At 50.9% G+C, this 20,005-nt stretch overlaps 1 protein-coding gene across 1 annotated transcript in view; it reads right to left on the bottom strand.

Moving 5' to 3' along the window:
* Positions 1-255: 255 nt before the first annotated feature.
* IGFBP2 (insulin like growth factor binding protein 2) overlaps positions 256-20,005 on the bottom strand; it is a 29,818-nt gene continuing 10,068 nt past the window's right edge. Inside the window, exons 2-4 of the mRNA XM_069574528.1 lie at positions 4,074-4,303; positions 2,924-3,064; positions 256-772 (exon numbers count right to left, since the gene is read on the bottom strand). Coding sequence (XP_069430629.1) covers positions 608-772; positions 2,924-3,064; positions 4,074-4,303 — 536 coding nt within the window. The 3' untranslated portion in view covers positions 256-607. The remainder of the gene's footprint in view (positions 773-2,923; positions 3,065-4,073; positions 4,304-20,005) is intronic.

Below are 20,005 nucleotides of genomic sequence, written 5' to 3'. Positions count from 1 at the left end.
CCACCCCTCCTCCCCCAGAGCCCACCCAGGGGCAGGGGAGGTTGGCCAGACTCCTAGGGCTGTGCTGGGGGGCTCCACCTGGATTCATGACTTCCTCCGCCCCATCCATCTCCTTTCTGTTATGAACCTAAGGCTGGCCTGCCCAGCTTGCCCACGCAGTCGGGGCAAAGCTGGAGGGAAGGAAGCTGGCAAGCCTCAGAACCTCTTTTGGACCGGGGGCGGGGGAGCAAAGACTCAGGCAAAAGACACACAAGCTTTATTTTTCCTTCCTTTAATCTTAAGCAAAAGAGACACAGGGGTTCAAAAATAAAAATTTCTTTTTTTCCCTCTCCCAAACATTTACCCCAGCTCCGCCACTGCAACCATCCCCTTCCTGCCCAGCAGGGCCTCGAGCAGGGAGGGTGCAGGCATCTCCAGCTGGGGAGGGGGAAGGTGGGGGTGGGGTGGGGTGTGCCGAGCTCGGTGCCGGTCTCTTTCCAAATATAAATACACATGTCAGAACTCCTGGAAGCTCCGCCCCGCCACCCATCACGCATGCGCTCTGCATGCTGGGCCCGCTCCGGAGAGGGGTGGAGGTGGGGGGTGCCGGGCACCGGCTGGCTGTGGCTTACTGCATCCGCTGGGTGTGCACCCCTCGAGCCCCCTGCTGCTCGTTGTAGAAGAGATGACACTCGGGGTCCCCCCGGATGGTGGGGGCTCCCTGGATCAGCTTCCCGGTGTTGGGGTTCACACACCAGCACTCCCCACGCTGCCCGTTCAGAGACATCTTGCACTGAGGAGAGAGGACATAAAGGACATCCCGATAAAAACGAGGGGGTCTCACTGACATGCAGACTCCTGTTCCAAGGTCTGGGTGTGCCTGCCAATCCCGCACGGTCATTCAAGCTCCAGTGTGGCGCGTGATGCTGGCCCAGGAACTGCGCTCTGGTTATTAGCAAGGCTGCTGGGGGCGGGGGGGGCTTCAATAGAATGGCTTGGCCCCCACACGTGCGGAGGTCCCATCCAGCAGACGACCCAGTGTACAGGATGGATGGATGTACACTTGTAAGGGGAGGTCAGCGGTAAAAGGTCCCGCTCTATGCTGGGTGTGGTGTAAGCAATCTCTATGCTGCTTGCTTACAGTTCCTATCTAACATACATTCATTTAATCCCCACAATCACCTTGCAGATTAGGTACCAATGTTTTACCACTTCACTTTATAGATGGTCAGAAGGCCAGTGTCACAGAGCTAGTGAGAGCCACAGCTGGAGCACCAACCAAGGCATTCCCCTCCCAGGGTGCCTGCTCTTACCCATGAGCCAATTCGTCTGGAAAATCCCGTTTATCCATAAGATTTGGAAGAAAAGATTGCTATTGCTTCTTTGGCGCTCCAAAGTAGCTGGCTTACATTTAGAGGGCAGGTGTACAAACTAATAGCTTTTAATGGCAGACTGATATTTCAAGGGACAAGATGCCTCGGCTAAGAAGATGGGGAAGTGAGATCCCCTAGGGGGTCAGCAGAGCCCCATACCCCACCTTCTGGCTCCACACACCCACCTTTCCCTTCAGTGTTTTTATTTGGTTGTGCCAGGTCTCAGGTGCAGCCTGTGAGATCTAGTTCGCTGATCAGGGATTGAACCTGGGCCCCCTGCACTGGGAGCACGGTCTTAGCCACTGAACCACCAGGCGAGTTCCCACACAGCCGGCTTTTAAGTCAGCTCCGATACCCACTAGGATCCCCAGGGGAGCCTTTGAAAAGCCAGTGCCCAGAAAGCACCCCAGACTCACAGAATATGGATGTCTGGGGGTGGGGCCCAGGCATTCATACTGTTTAAAGCTCCCTAGAGAAGCCCATTGTACACTTGGGCTCAGATCCTCCACTGGAAAACAGAATGGCTGGTGGAGCCCACCCTCTCTCAATCCTGCCTTACGTGAAATGCACATGGCCCTTTTCTCCCTACACAAGGGATGAGCTTGAGGAAGTGGGCAGTGGGGTAGGTTAAAAGGACAACCCACCAAGATTAAACAACTGGTAACAATCACCACTATAAACTCTATGTGGTTAGGTAAATACACATAGATCATTAAAAGGCATATGAACAGAGTGGAAGCGGGGAGGAAAAAGGGTTCTTTTCTTTTAAAAACTTAAACTTTCTTAATTTTCTCTACTGTACTCATGTTGTTGTTAACTGTTTAATCACTAAGTCATGTCTCACCCTTTTGACCCCATAGGACTCTACACCATCAGGCTTCTCTGTCCATGGGATTTCCCAGGCAAGAATACCGGAGTGGGTTGCCATTTCCTTCTCCCGGGGACTTTCCCAACCCAAGAATCGAATCTGAGTGTCCTGCGCTGGCAGGCAGATTCTTCACTGCTGAGCCTCTGATGGAAACCCTCTCCTATTACCTTTTTTAGTACTATTTCAAGTGGTGTTTCTCCATTCCTTGAGATACTGGAAAACCAGAGAGGCTACCTGGTTTTGAATGGTTCAAGTCAGTGATTCTGGAAGTGAGGTCCAGGGACCATCAGCATCCCTGAGAGCTGGTTAGACATGCAAACTCTCGGACCCCACTTAACCTTCTGAATGGCAATCTCTTACAGCCGGGTCCCCAGAATCACCAGCACGTGATTCTAATGCTCAGTAAAAGTCAAGAGGCACTGTTATGAGGCCCTATCTCTTCTCTAAGAGGCTCCCTCTCATGCTAACCACTGCTGGCAGGTAGCGGGGGAATCGAAGTCAGCCTTGGAAGGGACTGAAGCCAACAAGCCCCGCCCCACCCTCCCTGGCCTGGCAGCTGGCATCCCCATCCCCCTCGGCTGGCATCCCTGCCCTCCTCCTCGCAGAAGACTGGTCTTGGACTCAGCGCTGAGACCTCAGGGGCTTACTGGCGGCATGCGGGGCAGCAACAAGGCACACGCAGGCCAGGGACACCCTCACTCACCTGTTTGAGGTTGTACAGGCCATGCTTGTCACAGTTGGGGATGTGTAGGGAATAGAGGTGCTCCAGGGGACCCCGCTCATCCGGAAGGCGCATGGTGGAGATCCGTTCCAGGACCTGGTCCAGTTCCTGCTGGCAGGGGGTCTGCAGACATAGGCACACGGAGAGGACACTTAGAGAACGGGTTCATGCAACACCAGCCCCAGCACAGCTTCAGAAAGAAGCGCGTGTGCGGAATGCCACTCTCCCACGGCCACACAGCAAGCTGGTGGAACCGGGAACTTCTGACACCCAGCCCAGCAAGTTCATTGCCTTACCACCAGGCCCCGCCCCACTCCAAGAGAAAGTCACCCTGCAGGTGAGTCTTCCCTCCTCTCCTCCATTCCTTTCAGGGATCAAAATGGGATCTACTTGCAAACACTGAATTCAAGGATCTCTACCCCATCCAGTGGCCCAACCATCATTCCCTTTCATAAACCCATCCAAGGGCCAAGACAGCAGAGCTGAGCTGGAAAGAGGAAGAGGGGTGGCTCAGTGAGGGTAGTGTATTGCAGCAAGAGTGGGCAAGTTCAAGCGGTAGTGGTGGTGATGTAGTCGCTAAGTTGCGTCTGACTCTTTCGATTCCATGGACTGTAGCCTTTTCTGGGGGGGGCCTGTATCTCAAAGCCAGGCAGTGCTTCCGCAGTAGCTCAGCAGTAAAGAATCTGCCTGCCAATGCAGGAGATGCAGGTCACTTCCTGGTCAGGGAAGATCCCCTGGAGGAGGAAATGGCAACCCACTCCAGTATTCTTGCCTGGAGAACCCCATGGACAGAGCAGCGTGGCGGGCTACAGTCCATGGGGTCACAAAAGAGTCAGACACATCTTAGCAACTAAACAACAGCAATGAAGCCGAGCAGAAATGTGGAGGCTTTAGAAGGGAGGGACCTCAAGAGTCCCTATGTCCAGCCCATTTCACAACCAAAGATGCTGAGGCCCTCGAAAAAATACTGATGTGCTTGAAAAAACACTGAATGTTAGCAACGGAATCAGAAAGTACTTTGCCTGCAGGCACACAGGACATGGATCTCACAGCAGTGCTCCTGACCCCTCCTGCTGGGACACTCCCTTTGACCGTCCTCCCACCCCTCCAGCCAGACCCGACCCTCTCTGACCCTGGCAGGTGGCGGCCGCAGCTTCTTGGGCTCCTCCAGGCCAAGGTGATGTTTGCCACCCTTGCCCATCTGCCGGTGCTGCTCTGTGACCTTCTCCCGGAACACGGCCAGCTCCTTCATGCCGGACTTGAGGGGCTTCCGACCGGCACCACCTCCACCTCCCATCAAGTTCACGTTCCCGTCCACGTGGTTCTCGACCTGGCCTCCCTCAGAGTGCTCCTCGCCATTGTCTGTAGAGAGAGAGGATGAGACTGAGGGCTGCAGGTCTGGTTTCCCCAGATGCGGGCCCTCCAGGGACTGGCTGAACCCCTGACAGTGACAAGAAAGGGGATGACCAACGTCTAAGTAACAGCGCTAAGCAAGATGCGTAGATGATCAATTTCAGTTTCACAGCCACTAGGAGTACCAACATCCCCCAACTTCTACAGACGGAGAAGCTGAGGCTCACGGAGGTCAGCTTCTTGATCAAGATCACAATCCAGGATGTGAACGCAGACTCTGACTCCCGAAAGGAGCCTGGGCCACCTACTCTGCTCTGTCCATATCCCAGGAGGCCAGGCAGGGTTGGAGAATTGAGTGGGCAAGGCCCTCACAGGGAACGGGATTAAAGCCATCAACTCTTCCCTAGAAACACCTCTCAGATTCACCCACCACTAACCTCCCCTGTTTAAAGTCTTCATCATTTATGGTCTGAAAAGGCGCGGATTGGATGAGTTTTTGAAATTCAAGCCACAGGGAGCAATGGGCTGTGCAGTGTCTGGTGGTTAGTGCAATGGAGAGTCAGGTCGCCAGCAGAACTCAGCGTCCAACCCCGCCTCCGCCGTCATTCTTCATCAGCCCGCCTGCCCTCCTCTGTGCTGCCCGCACGGACACTCCGCTCCTTCAGCGCGACCCAGGGTCCCTGACTTGTCTCTCGGTCTGTCTATGCCTGCTGGCCCGCTCCCCCCAACAGGGCTTCCCTGGTGGCTCAGATGGTAAAGAATCTGGCTGCAATGCAGGGGACCCGGGGTTCAATCCCTGGGTGGGGAAGATCCCCTGGAAAAGGGAATGGCAGTATTCTTGCCTGGAGAAGCCCATGGACAGAGGAGTTTGGCAGGCTATAGTCCATGGGGTCACAAAGGGTCGGACACAACTGAGCGACTACCACTTTAACCCATGACATCGAGAGCTCCCAGACAGGAACAAGGACCACGCTGTAGTTTCATCTTATTGCAGGGCGTGTAGCCTCATATCCAAATGATTCTCCAAGGTCCACCCATTAAGTTTTTGAACTTTCTTAGACCCCCAGCCAGTCAGCCACAGGGAACAGCTCCTGCCACGTGCACAGCTCACGTGGCATGCCCCACACCCCCACCGTCTCACGTAGGCTTAGGTGTGTCCAGCCAGGGAACAGTGAATGGTCTGGAAGGGTCCTGACCAGGAGACCATTTCCGGAGAGCTCTAGGCAGGCCAGGTTGCACACAGCCCCTAACAGACACAGCAGGGGCCTCAGGGCCTCCGACAGCACTGCAGCCCCCTGCAGGCCCAGGGAACACTCAGGGCTATCTCCAAACAAACCATGCACATTTTCTCTTCCCCTTTAGTGCACCTCCAAAAACCTACAGTCTGGATAACAAACCCAAATGTCTTTTACGATAAATACTTCTACGCAAGGATTTCAAGCAAGGCGCTTAGTACGCGGTTAACTCAGGCACAGCGTGGTGGGCTGAGGGTCGCTGTCCCAGGTAGTGCTGTATGGAGAAAGAAGCTGACCCTTACCTGTAAAAGGAGGGCCGCGATAACCTCTCTGAGTTGTTGTGAGCTTTGGTGTTCACTCCCTCATCAGCTAAGGGGTGGGACCCTCCTCCGTGCCTTGGGGAGCCAGTATCTACATCCTCAGAGCATCTCCTTCCAGCAGACTCCAGGGGAGCAGGCACCAGCAGGGTCCCCACAAACAGAGGAGTTCAACAAAGGTTGGGTTCCATCCTTTCCCTTCACACTGGACCTGTTGCCTGTGTGTCAGCTCTCACTAGCCAGAGGAGAGGATTCCTTTAGAACCTGATACATTATTTCCAGACTGGTGAGCACTGGTTAGGAGGGCAGACTCGGGCTATATCCCAGCTCTACCATTTTTTATACCAGCCTGTATTTCTCCTGCATATATACTCACTCTGTGCCTCTGTTTCCTTAACTGCAAATTGTTGGATAATAATAGTTCCTACTTCGCAGAACAGTTGAGTGTATGTTAAAGGGAAAGCTGTTCTACAGGCGGGCGCAGAAACTACGTCCTGTTAGTGATGATTACTTTGATGATGACGAAAATGGTAATAGTGATGATGGGATGCTGATGACATCTGCCTCAGTGATCCGCTACGCTGGCCATGCAGAACTTGACCCAGAAACAGGAAGCAGAGGAAGATAAGTTTCACAAGCCTCAGAACAGCAGTCACCACGTCCAAGCATTGTAAAGCTGTGATGCTTTCCCAACAAGACAGGGAAAGTCAATGCATGAAGAACCCTGATGGTTCACAGGAGCACTGCTCGAGTAAGCCTGGTTTCTGCATGTTTGGTTTCCAAGGCCAGCACAGAATAAAATCAACAAAATTAAAAGGAATAAGAAGGCAGGCATGTTGTCGGTACAAGAAGTACCAAATGGCAGAGAGGATAGAAGACAGTTTAAAAAAACAGACAGAAGAACTCTGGGGATGTTCAGTGCCCCACAAACAACTCCACAGCCATTGATGACCCCTGAAAAAGTCCATGTTGTGTGGCCCAAAATAAGACTCATGTTGATAATATGACCTTGAGTGTGTTTTAGTTGCTCAGTCGAGTCTGACTCTCTGTGACCCCATGGACTGTAGCCTGCCAGACTCCTCTGTCCGTGGAGTTCTCCAGGCAAGAATACTGGAGCAGGTTGTCATGCCCTCGGGGCATGCAAAAAGGGAAGGGGTAAACATGTCAAGTATTCAGTATTTAAAAAAAAAAAAGTTCTATTCAAAATTGTTAAATTTAGGAAAATAAAAATTGAAGTCTTTAAATGAGGAAGCCTTCTGAAACCCAGAAAATGTTTCTCCAGAATGGCTATTTCCCCAGAGGCTCCGGGTAGCCCAAATTTTATCATAAATAGCCAAATGCAGGTGACTTCCTATTCCAGAAACCCCAGCACCACCCGCAGAGGAACTCGGGCCTGAAGCATCTGACACCAAGTCAGGTGGGTGTCCAGATCCACCATGGTCTACATCAACCTGCCCCAGACGCTCCTCACCCTGCGCCCCTCCCCTTTCTGTCCTTGAAGCCCAAACAGCAGAAACCCAGAGACCCTAAGAGAAGGCGCTCCTGGTTCCCCAGCTCAGCTACCAGCCACGTTCCCCTGAGTGGGGGGCTGGCTACAGCTTTCCTCTGGGAGTGTTCAGGCAGCTGAGGCCAACCACAAAGAAGATCCCCCCACTCCCTCCTCAGATATCAGAGGTGGAGGGCAGCAGGTTGCAGGGAAAGCTTGAGAAAGTCTGAGATAAACCCAGCAAAAAAACAGGATGGTCTGACAGGTAACCCTCCATCTCCTTCACGTTAACCTCGACGCATGCGGCAGATGTTGGCACAAGTGGAGGAGAAGACTCAACCCCAGCCTCACCGCCAGTTCTGCCATTTCCGTTTCTACAGGCTTCTTTGCCCCTGGACCTGTGGGGCAATTTCAGGCTCTCTGCCCCCATCCCTGCTGGCACGGCCCAGGGAACACAGGAGGAAAACAGCAAGATGATTACAAAAGTCCTGCTTCCACGCAGGAACCACGCAGGACCCCATGGGAAAGACAATGCAGGAACCTGCGGATTGCCCTCGCCTAGCCCCGGTTCACCCTGGGCACGACCCCGACCTCACCATGCCCTGCCCAGCCAGCTTCCTGCCCCAGCGTGGCAGAATTTCTGGAGACCTCAACACCACTTCCAGCACTCCAGACCATGCACTCTGCTGATCAGGGAACTAGACAAGGGCTCTGGGAATCTCCCACCATTTCTGGACCCATCCGCTCTGCTGTCTGAAGCTGTGACTCTCAGAAGCTCACTTGGCTCCTCTCTTTTCATGGGAAGCCACCCCAAGGCTTAGATGAACACAGCCTGTCTCCCCTGTGGCCGTAACCACACCACCTTGGGTTGGAAGAGGGCAGGTCGGCCTGCGTGTGTAGTCATCTCGAGGAGCTTCTGGAAAGGGCCTACTCACAGGAACCACTGTCTGGAACATTCTTGAGGTCAGGGTCTCCTGACCCCAGCACTACTGGCCTTGGCACCAGAAGATTCTTTGTTGGGAGCTGTCCTGTGTGAAGCGCCCAGCACCATCCCAGACTTCCACTCACCAAATGCCAGCAAATGCCCGCCCCAAGTTGTAATAATCAAAAATGCCTTTGAACATTACCCAATGGCCCCTGGGAGGTGAAAATGCCCCCAGGTGAAAGCCACTGTTCGGGAGTTAGGCTTTATCCAGAGGCCTGATGCTCTCCGTGGCTCAGTGCTCAAGACCCACAGCCCCTCACAAAGCAGATCTGAGCTACACTGTACCCCCCTCCCAGCCTCAGCTACGACCCCCTCCACCACGGCTCCATCCCCAGGCATGCCTCTGGTCTCCGAGCCCACCTTCTTGGCAATGGTGGTGGGGACCTCACACAACTGGCAGCCTGCTGACCCCTCTTCCCCAGCTCTCCCGGGCACTCGTACCACTGTGCCTAGAGGTGAGCCCACAGTTGACGCTCAGAACCAGGCCCTTGGAAAGCTCTGGAAACGGTGGGCAGAGGCGAAGGGTACAGAGAAGAATGCTGGGTCAGGGCCTCCAGCTCCTGGCAGGGCTGGCCTGCTCATCACGCACCGCGGTGGGCACGGTACCCAGAGCCCCGGGAAATGTTTTCATTTCTTTTTAAAATGAGAAGAAAAAAACAATAAACTTTTAGGTCACAGCAGACATCGTCATATAACACTGATCCGTGTGCAGTTATAAAAATAATGACTTTAAGACATTTTTGTGGGGGAAGGGGCCCATGGAGGCAAATATGTCTAGGGGCCCCAAGTCATATACAATAGCCCTACACTGGGTTCCGGAGGACAGGGCTCCAGGGAACAGTCTTATCCCAGGGGGACAGAGGCGGTTTCCTGTCCCGAGATGTCCCTGACCGGTCTGAGCTGAAGGTCAGTTTGTCTACCCTCATGGAGGCCGCCTGGGTTCCAGGGTATGTTCCTGGAACCCACTCCTTTATTGATTTCATCATTGCCGATGAAAGCGCTAATAAGATGAGGAAATCCACGGGCCTGGTTCGCTGACGCAGGTGCTGACCGCCCCCTACCCCCACCTTGAAGTGGAAGCCCAGAGCCAGGGAAATGCAATCGTTTCCCGGGATGGAGATGAGAAAAGCCGGTAGGCTGAGAGGAGCCTTGATTCCTTGACTGCTTCTATTACCAGCCAAAGAGGTTCAAGCACTCAGCCTGCAGAGCCTAATCGCTTGGCTGAATCCCAGCTTCACCACCGAGCTGTGCAGCCCTGGACAAGTTACCTAAACTTGCTGTGCCTTCACTTCTCATCTGTAAAATGGGCACAAACAGGATCCACCTCTCATGGGCGGCAGGCAGGATCCCAAGGGCTGCGTGTGTACACAGTGCCGAGCACACAGGGCTGGCCCTCCCTCGGGGACGAACCCGCATGGCACCCCCACCTCTGCAGGACAAGGACACCATCACATGTCACCAAGCTTTGCCCATCTGTTCTCTTATAGGTGACAGGGCAGTCCGCAGGAAAACATTCCACAGGAAGAACTCCAGCTAGAGATGGAATTTGCCCTCAGGAACAAAAATACCAAGTTGGATTTTTTTTTTTTTTTCCTGCCTAGGAGTTTGGTTCAGAATAATATTTATTAAGCAACCACTTATGTATGCAGCTCCATGGGCTGCAGCGCAAAGGTCACTCTAAGAAACGGTTCTTAGCAACCCGAATCACTGAACTGGAAAAGCCTGAAGGCTTGGAGATGACTGACAGGGAACTCCAAGACCCCTGACGAGACACTGCCTAAGGATTAGCAAGCAGCAACTGTTCTCCTCTCCCTAGTGACCCAGGAAATGGGTCAATGCTGTAGCAGGCAGTTTCCTAATGATATATAGAAGGTCAAGCTTTTCCAAGTGGGGAAGTGGGGAAGATGATTGGAGTAGAGTGCACCTGTGGGAGACTTGTAGGGCAGGGAGAAGGCTGGTCACGCAGTAGGGACACGGTCCCAACTTCACCCCTTACACACCTGGAGGAAAGCTGAGTGAGAAAGGCAGAAGAGAGGAAATGGATGAGGTGTCCCATTTTACAGACAGCAAACTAGAGGCCCCAAAGAACCAGTACCTGGGTCTCCAGGAGCAAACACAACCTCTCTGCTATTGTCAGAAGTGTTCCATAATTGGCCTCCACACTGCTCTGGGACCCAGCCTTCCTAACCTACCCAAGGAGGGTGACATTCCAGCTGCCTACTTCTATGCATAAATACTAAAACTTAATTTTGGGCACAGCCCTTTCCCCCTCAGTGTCTTCTTGTCTGATTGCAGCACTAACAACCTTATTTAACGAAGACCTTTGTGTCCAACAGACCTTTCCTCTCATGAAATGTTACCTTCTCATACTGGGATGCTCTGACTTCTGCTCCATTTGACAGTTGGCAGATTTGATTTTCTTGGGCTCCAAAATCACTGTGGACAGTGACTGCAGCCATGCAATTAAAAGACGCTTGCTCCTTTTTGGAAGAAAAGCTATGACAAACCTAGACAGCGTATTAAAAAGCAGAGACATCATGTCTGTATAGTCAAAGCTATGGTTTTTCCAGTAGTCATGTAGAGATGTGAGAGTCCGACCCAAAAAGCAGCTGGGTGCTGAAGAATTGATGTTTTTGAACTGTGGTATTGGAGAAGACTCCTGAGAGTCCCTTGGACAGCAAGGAGATTAAATCAATCAATCTTAAAGGAAATCAACCCTGAATATTCATTGGAAGGACTGATGTTGAAACTAAAGCTCCAATACTTTGGCCACCTGATGTGAAGAACCAGCTCATTGGAAAAGACCTTGATGCCGGGAAAGATTGAGAGCAGCAGGGGACGGGGGCAATAGAGGACGAGATGGTTGGATGTCATCATCAACTCAATGGACATGAGTTTGAGCAAACTGCAGGAAATAGTGAAGGACAGGCAAGCCTAGCATGCTGCAGTCCATGAGATCGCAAAGAGTTGGACACGACTTCGAGACTGAACAACAATTTCTGATTTAGAAAAAATCTTGGTACACTCTGAGGAAAACAAGCCTTAAGACTCTAACAGCAACCCCTTACCCCTTCCTGCTTATGCAGGACAGATGAGAAAAGAAGACCTTTTCCAAAAACCATCACACATCTTCATCATAGGTCAATACATCTCCTTTTTGATTCTAAAGAAATCCTAGCCATTTTCCAACCTTCTGTCTCACAGTTATTCGGAAATCTGAGGGCTGAGGGCACCATAGAGATGATCTAACCCAACCCTAAATCCATCACTCACTCTCTCGGTGAACTCACTTCCTTCAACAGGTACTAGCATCCCCAGGCCCTTCGAGACTACACCGCAAGTAACAGGCCAGGGGAATGTTGGCTCCTTCCCTGGTTCCATCCCGCTGGGTACAGAAGTCACATGGCTCTTTGTTGATTTTCCCCAAAATGCACTTAACCTTGACATATATGTTGCGCAAAAACTAAATACTAACTACAATCTTTCTCCTCCCTCCCAGATAACTTCTCCACTAATATCCATGGCCGCGGACAATTCATTCACAAACTCGAATGGGCAGGAGTCAAGAGCCCTGAATTCCAGTTCTGGCTTTGCCACTGACAGGTCACCTGTGATTTGGGCCAAACCCTTTAACCTTTCCGAGCTCTAATTTCTCAAAGCTGAAAAAAAAAAAAGAATAATCATTATACTTAAGTGAAGGCTGAAGCTGAAGCTCCAATACTTTGGCCACTTGATGTGAAGAGTCGACTCACTGGAAAAGACTCTGATGCTGGGAAAGACTGAAGGCAAAAGAACAGGGTGGCAGAGTATGAGATGGTTAGATGGCATCACCGGCTCAATGAATGTGAATTTGAGCAGACTCTGGGAGATGGTGGAGGACAGAGGAGCCTGGTGTGCTGCAGTCCGTGGGGTCACAGAGTCAGATATAATTTAGCAACTTAACAACAACAAAAGTGAAGGCTGCTACTTAAACAGTCTACAGCATTAGCAGACTCCCAGTGTGGGCAACCAGGCCTTGGAAGAAACACGCACATCATCTGGTTCTGGAATGAGTAAATGAAAGGTGCATTTGTCAGGCAGAGGGGAATGGTGGGTGATATCTGATCTGCAGAATGGCCAAATGCATGGAATTGGAGGTGGGGGTGGGGTGGGGACTAGCGAAAAGAGTATTGTGCAGAACCATCTATTCAAATATTTCTTCTGAAACAATTCTGTTGATAATATATATACTATGTTGCAAACATCAAAGCTCTCTGCCATCTGATGAAATCCTTGGGCAAGGGTGGATTTGCCAAAATTACTTTAACTCTGCTTACAGAAACTAAGGGAAGGAAGGATGGGAGGATGAGGGGAAGAAAGAAGGCAGAAAGGGAGAGAGGAAACACAAGAGTCTCATGCCTGCTGTGGATGCTCCCAGGTAAAGTTGCCAGCAAGCTTTCCGCTTTTGTTGGAGAGAATCTGAAGCCAGTCCCTCCCTTTGTATGGCTGACTGTGCTCACCAGACACGCCTAGCCTGTGGCCACTGTGTTCAGTAACACATGCCGCCCAGAGGCTGGGGTGGGTAATTCAAACCATGCTGGGAGGTGGGGGAGGTGGGGGCAGAAGTCAGAAATGAGTGGGGTAGAAAGGGGCTTCCCTGGTGGTAAAGAATAGATGGTAAAGAATCTATCATCAATGCAGAAGACCTGGGTTCAATCCCTGAGTGGGGAAGATCCCCTCAAGAAGGACATGGCAACCCACTCTAGTATTCTTGCCTGGGAGAATCCCATGGACAGAGAAGCCTGGCGGGCTACATACAGTTCATGGGGTCACATAAGAGTCAGACACAACTGAGCAACTAACATACACACAGGGTACAAAGGGGGCCTATTTGTTAGTCTTCAGCTAAAGTTAAACCTGAGGTCCATAGTCTCTCTGGGTGAGAGACATCACATGTCATCCTCTACTTTTTTTTAGATGGTCACGGGCGGCTGGCAACAGTGACCTCTCACATGGGAATCCTGAGTAGTGCACGCATGCATGGATGTCAGCAGTGGTGACATTCCAGCTCAGTTAATGACTCTCCTGATCAGGCCATCTACCCCCTGCTCATACCCAGATTCAATGCAAACACCCTTCCCGTTCTTTCTCCCACTCTGAGCCCCTGCTCCCCGCAAGGGCGACCACTAAGCAATCTGACATCTCTCAGCTGCCACCAGACCAGTAGCTCCTCTGCATGGTTTGCAAACCAAGCAAGTTGCAAACAAAAGAGGTTTCTGACCACCCTCTACGTAAGGAAACGGCTGCAAATAAGCAGCCTCTTCTGATGTTCTAGACTCACAGAAAGGAGGGAAAGCTAGCAGGGCTGTTGACCATCTGATATCAATTTCTCTGGCTCTTCAAGGACAGCCTGGCTCGCAGAGCCCCAGAGAACCGTGCTGAACTCGACCCATCATACTGGTGCAGGTACTGCCCTTTCTCACCTGAGGACCGTGGCCCTGCACCCCTACAGCTACCAGGGCCCGCCACCCAGCTAAGGGCTATAGAGCTGGGTGAAGTCTGTGGAGGGGGATGGCCAATGGGCACCCAGTGCCATCCTCAGGCTGGGAAGGAACCACTACCGGAGACAGCGACCGTGGACAACAGGAGGGCAGAGGGCAACCACCTGGCAAGCCTTTCTGAGCCCTTTTAGGATTTCCTTTGGAACAAGGGCTCTTGGGCTCAAAGCCTTGGCTAACCGGTTCCAGTGTGGTGGAAAGGGCAGTGCTGGCTGTGAAGTTAAAGTCCCCAGGTTCTAATCCTGACATGCCCTCCAGGCCTGGGATTCTGGCTGATGCCAGCTGGGTGTCTCAGATGTGCAGGCCCCTGTGTGCTCAGCTGTAAATTCAGGGAGTGAGACCAGGCGAATGGTTCCTAATCATAGCTGTTCATCAGACAGCATCTGAAGAGCTTGTGGAAAACCAAAGGCCTACACTCCAGCCCCAGGGGTCCCCCGGTGGCTCAGTGGTGAAGAACCTGCCTGCCAACACAGGACACACAGGTCCAATCCCTGGGTCAGGAAGACTCCCTAGGGAAAGAGATGGCAGCCCACTCCAGCATTATTGTCTGGAAAATCCCATGGACAGAGGAGCTTGGCAGGCAATAGCCCATGGAGTCACAAGAGTCAGACATGGCAACTAAACAGCAACACTCCAGCCCCAGAGCTTCAGTTCAGTTCAGTTCAGTTCAGTCGCTCAGTCGTGTCCGACTCTTTGCGACCCCATGAATCGCAGCACGCCAGGCCTCCCTGTCCATCACCAACTCCTGGAGTTCACTCAGACTCACGTCCATCGAGTCCGTGATGCCATCCAGCCATCTCATCCTCAGTCGTCCCCTTCTCCTCCTGCCCCCAATCCCTCCCACCATCAGGGTCTTTTCCAATGAGTCAACTCTTCACATGAGGTGGCCAAAGTACTGGAGCTTCAGCTTTAGCATCATTCCTTCCAAAGAAATCCCCAGGGTTGATCTCCTTCAGAATGGACTGGTTGGATCTCCTTGCAGTCCAAGGGACTCTCAAGAGTCTTCTCCAACACCACAGTTCAAAAGCATCAATTCTTCGGCGCTCAGCCTTCTTCACAGTCCAACTCTCACATCCATACATGACCACAGGAAAAACCATAGCCTTGACTAGATGGACCTTAGTCGGCAAAGTAATGTCTCTGCTTTTGAATATACTATCTAGGTTGGTCATAACTTTTCTTCCAAGGAGTAAGCGTCTTTTAATTTCATGGCTGCAGTCGGGAGACAGCAAGACCCGGGTGGGCGTCAGAGACTCTATACTTTTAATAACCCCCTTCTAGTCCAGGGCCCCATTCCTGCCTCGGTCTCCTGAAGAACTTCTTGGTGGTGGGAGAAGAGGCTTCTGCTCAAGAGATACGGCTTCACGTGTACACCTTGCAAAGACAAAGACTCATAAGCTCTTTGCACCTGCTGGCAGGCGGGTTCGTAAACGTGTCTACACTTGGATGCACACAGAGGGGCCGTCCTTGGCCAGGCACCATGGAGGTTTCCAGAGCAGCTCTCATCTCACCCCCTCCCCGCCAACCTGAGTGAGCAGAAACACAGCACAGGGCCTCTCTGCCTCTCCGATCTCCAAAGGGCTGCTACATAAACACCAGGGTCATTCCTGGAATCGCCAAGGCCTGGGGAGGGTCAGGGCGGAGGCAGACAGTTTGAGAAAACAAAAACACGCTGAAATTCAACACGGTCCTCTGGGGCTCTGCAAGCCAGGCTGTCCTTGAAGAGCCAGAGAAATTGATATCAAGAGTGTCAACAGCCCTACCAGCTTTCCCTCTTTTCCGGGGGTCCCAAGCGTTTCTCATCTGGTTCAACGCAAGTCATCTGAGAACCTGGCCAGGGGACCCACCTGCTGAAGGCCCAGGTGAGCAGAGAATGTGCTTTGGAGCAAACCTGGAACAGAGGCTAATAGGAAAGAGAAGAATGTGCATGACCCAGTAATTCTGCTTCTCTCTGATTTGTGCACAAAAACTTTCATTACAGCATCAATGTACTTGTGAAAACTATTTAGCAACTGGATCCAAAAGCCTTTCAACAGATGAATGGATAGATAAATCAATAAAGTAATACAATGAAATAATCAGAGCAGTTAAAAAGAATAGCTCTGACCTGTGTCTATCAACATGGGTAGATCTCAAAAACCTAAAGTGGATGGGAGAAAAAGTTGCCGAAAGAAACCTTTTATGTACGTTTTCCCGTTTATTCTCAGAGAACAACTCTGAAATGTTGGTCATCCAACTAGCAAATCTGTTTAGTTAAGGAAGAGACGCAGTGAATAACGCTAAGTGGTTGTCTAGAGAGCAGGGACAGAGAACGGGGGTGGCTGGTAGAGAGGGGAAGCTTTTTTAAAAAAAAAAGACTTGAAGTAAATATCCCAACAAATATCAACCATTCCCAGCTATGGGTGGTAGACTGGCATTATTACGTCATTTTTAGTACTTCTCCGCATTTTTAAAGTTTTCTTTTAAAAGAAACTCACTCCATCCACTCCTCAACCTCCTTGTCAAGCAGGGGCATCAGTAATTACAATGTGCTCCGTGAACCCCAATGGCTGAAAGAGGACAGCACCAGTGGCGTGGCCAGCTTCACCTACACTCTCAGAGGGCAGTGTCACCAGAGCTACCTGGTGCCAGCAGGGGCGAGACTGACGCCGGGCTCCTGGCGAGGTCTCTGCAGCATGAAGAACCGGGAAATGAATCAGGAAAGGCTTGAAGAGAGTAGAAGAGGGCCACAGGGTCAAGGAGGGGAAGATGCAGGAATCGCCACTCAAGGGCCACTCACGCCCAGTGAAGGGAGATGACTGTTCTGGCTTCTTAAGAAGCAGAGAGGTAGCAGCCTTAACCTGAAACGGGAGAGATCCAGCTTAGAAACCACTCAACAGTTTCAAGGGAAGAATGGAAACCAGCGACAAACTGCAGGTGGAAAAAAATTACACATCTTCTGTCATGAAGTTACACATCATCATTCAGGAGGAAGGACAATGCCCTCCAAGCATCCAACAGAAACTTGACTCAGTGGATGACGCGCATTCCTGGGCCAAGCACCCTTGTAATTGGACTCAGCTTCCTGCACAGCCCCGGAGCCTGAGTGTACTGGCACAAAGCCATGGGTCCATGCTTTTCCTTCCTCCCCCAAAGGAGGGAGTTTCTTGAAGACAAAAACTTGGACCTGGCTTCCATAGAGCCTTTTTTGTTTTTTTTAAAAAAAGTACTTATCATGAAAAGGGAGCAGGAAGGAAGACATATTGTGCGCTCAATTTTTTGGAAGAAAAAGGTTGTCCTTTCTTTCATAAGACTGGAGATACCCTTCCTTCTGAGACTTCATCCACCAGAAAAGAGCCCCATTATTTCACGAAAGATCTTCTCAAGAGCCTTGGTCAAAAGGCTAAAAGAGCCACTTGTATGACATTTAAATACATCTCTACTGACTTGATTTCCTCTTGGATAATAATCAACTTTTTCAAATGCCTGTCTTGCTCCCCTTTAGGATCAAAAAGCATGTGTTGTTGGGGAGGGATAGATTGGGAGTTTGGGACTGACATGTACACACTGCTATATTTAAAAATAGATAATCAACAAGCACCTACTGTATAGCACAGGGAACTCTTCTCAATACTCTGGTGGTGGTGGTGGTTTAGTTGCTAAGTCATGTCCGACTCTTGCGACCCCATGGACTGTAGCCCACAATACTCTATAGTAACCTAAATGGGAAAAGAACTTGAAAAAGAACAGATACATATATATGTATAAGCAGGGCTTCCCTGGTGGTTCGGCAGTAAAGAATCTGCCTGCAATGCAGGAGACATGGGTTCAGTCTGTGGGTTGGGAAGATCGTCTGGAGGGAATGGCAACCCACTCCAGTAATCTTGCCTGGAGAATCCCATGGACACAGGAGCCTGGCGGGATCCAGTCCCTAGGGTAGCAAAGAGTCACACATGACTGAAGCGACTGGGCATGCACACCCATATGTATAACTGAATCACTTTGCGGTCCACCTGAAACTAACACAACATTGTTAACCAGCTATACTCCACCATAAACAATTTCAGAAAGCATGTGCTATATAGGTGTTATGACTGTACCTGCAGAGTCAGTCTCATAGCTTGTACACGTGTTTAATCAGTGTTTAAACGTTAGGAAAACGGACTGTCTGAAACACATCCCACCACTCTGGCCTAGAGCATCCTATTACATTGCTTCTTCTTTTCATCTTTCTGGTCTCTCCCTCACCATCTAAGCCCCAGAGTAGCGAGAGTGGTTAGAAGAGAAAGGCAGTGAGCAAAGTGAAGCATGAGCTGGAGAGAGAAGTCACTTCCCTCAACTGAGACCCACATTCAAACAGCTGTCCCTACACTCAGCTCTGATGCCACCACACAGATCACCTCCCAGGGAGCCATAAACACTGGCTTCCACCCACTTCTCTCCTCCCACCCTCCCCTTCTGCCACCTCTTCTCCATCCCCAGGCCACTCCCAGATACCCCAGGCCTGACAAACTGAACCCACGGGATGCAAAAAGAAACTCAAAACCTGCAGAGATGTCCAGGATTGCCGGCCACACTCTCAAACCAGCACAAGAAGCGTCTTGAATATAAATAAGTGTCTTTAAATAGGTCACCATGCTTTCTCTTCCTTCAACTAAAAGTTCACTAATTTTGTCTGATATAATCCTGCAGCACATCAGTTGTCTTTCTTGGTTACACTCTCTTGGTTTAGAGGCAACAAAGGAATCAGAGATAACCAGCAGGGCCTCAGGTAAGAACCCTCCCTTCTGGGGAATGAAGGTGCCCTGGTAGAAACACACGCCATAACAATGGCACCAGAGGCTGCGACTGCCCTCTGGAACATCGCCCACAGCTGACTCCATTCTGGACTTTCCAAAGCAAAGGGCGGCGGTCCAGGTGACCCACACCCTGTGGAAGTTAACTGTGCAACTCAGACTGAGACCTGAACCCACAGGCCGGGACTTGAACCCACGGACTTTTAACTTGAGATCACATACCTGGTCTTAGGACTTGATGAAGCTCAGGTTCTTGATGTCTCATCACAGAAAGAATTCATTGAGAGACAAAGTGATAGGTAAGAAGCAGGTTTATTTAGAGAGAAACACACTCCACAGACAGAGTGTGGTCCATCTCAAAGGCAAGAGTGGCCTTGAAATACGGCATGCTTAGTTTTTATGGCCTGGTAATTTCAGGGGCTGGGCTTCCCTTGCAACGGGGGAGACCTGGGTTCGATCCCTGGGTTGGGAAGATCCCCTGGAGAAGGGAATGGCTACTTCAGCATTCTTGCCTGGAGAATTCCATGGACAGAGGAGCCTGGCAGGCTACAGCCCGTGGGGTCACAAAAAGTCAGACTGAGCAACTTTCACTTTCTTTCAATGAGTGGGAGGATTATTCCAACTATTTTGGGGAAAGGATGGGGATTTTCCAGGAACTGGGCCACTGCCCACTTTTTGGCCTTTGATGATCGGCCTCAGAACTATCATGGCACTGTTGGGTGTGTCATTTAGCATGCTGATGTATTAAGATATGCTGAGGCTCAAGGTCTAATAGAAGCCAACTCATCCACCATCTTGGACTTATTTGATTATAATCAGTTTATGTCACGTCCTCGGGTTATGTCATTCTTTTTAAAGTTTGTGCCCTTCCCTCCTTTCAGAAGCAGAAACACTTCCCTGAGATTCTCAAGTGCTTCTTCTGAGTTTTCAACCCGTGCTCAGTAGTTTGTGCATAGAACTTTGTTTTATCATCAAGCAATCACATGAGATTGATAATTTGTCTCCTCTCACACTTGACTAAGAAGCCACAGGATGTGGGGCCAATGGCACAAAATCAGATAGCAACGGCAGAGCCAAAACCGAAGCCCAGGAGGTTTACTTCCACAGCTCTTAACCAACCAGAATGGCCCTCGTTCATTGGCAAGGGACCATGTAACCTCAGGGCTTAACAGAGACCATGTAACCTCAGGGCTTCCTTTCTGTTCCCTATCACTTTGTCCCTTCCCACCTCCACAGGATCCTCTCTTGTCTTCCCAGAGAAGGAAGCCATCAGTCATAAATGGCCCCCTATCCAACCTCAAAAACATTTAGGATCCAGTAAACCAGTCCCTCCTAAAGAACACTTGGCTCAGATGGTAACAAATGCGCCTGCAAGC

This window comes from Ovis canadensis, chromosome 2 (assembly GCF_042477335.2).
Source record: "Ovis canadensis isolate MfBH-ARS-UI-01 breed Bighorn chromosome 2, ARS-UI_OviCan_v2, whole genome shotgun sequence".
Classification (NCBI taxonomy): Eukaryota; Metazoa; Chordata; class Mammalia; order Artiodactyla; family Bovidae; genus Ovis; species Ovis canadensis.
The sequence above is the reverse complement of the archived record's forward strand: the minus strand, read 5'-3'. Positions and strand labels throughout refer to the sequence as shown.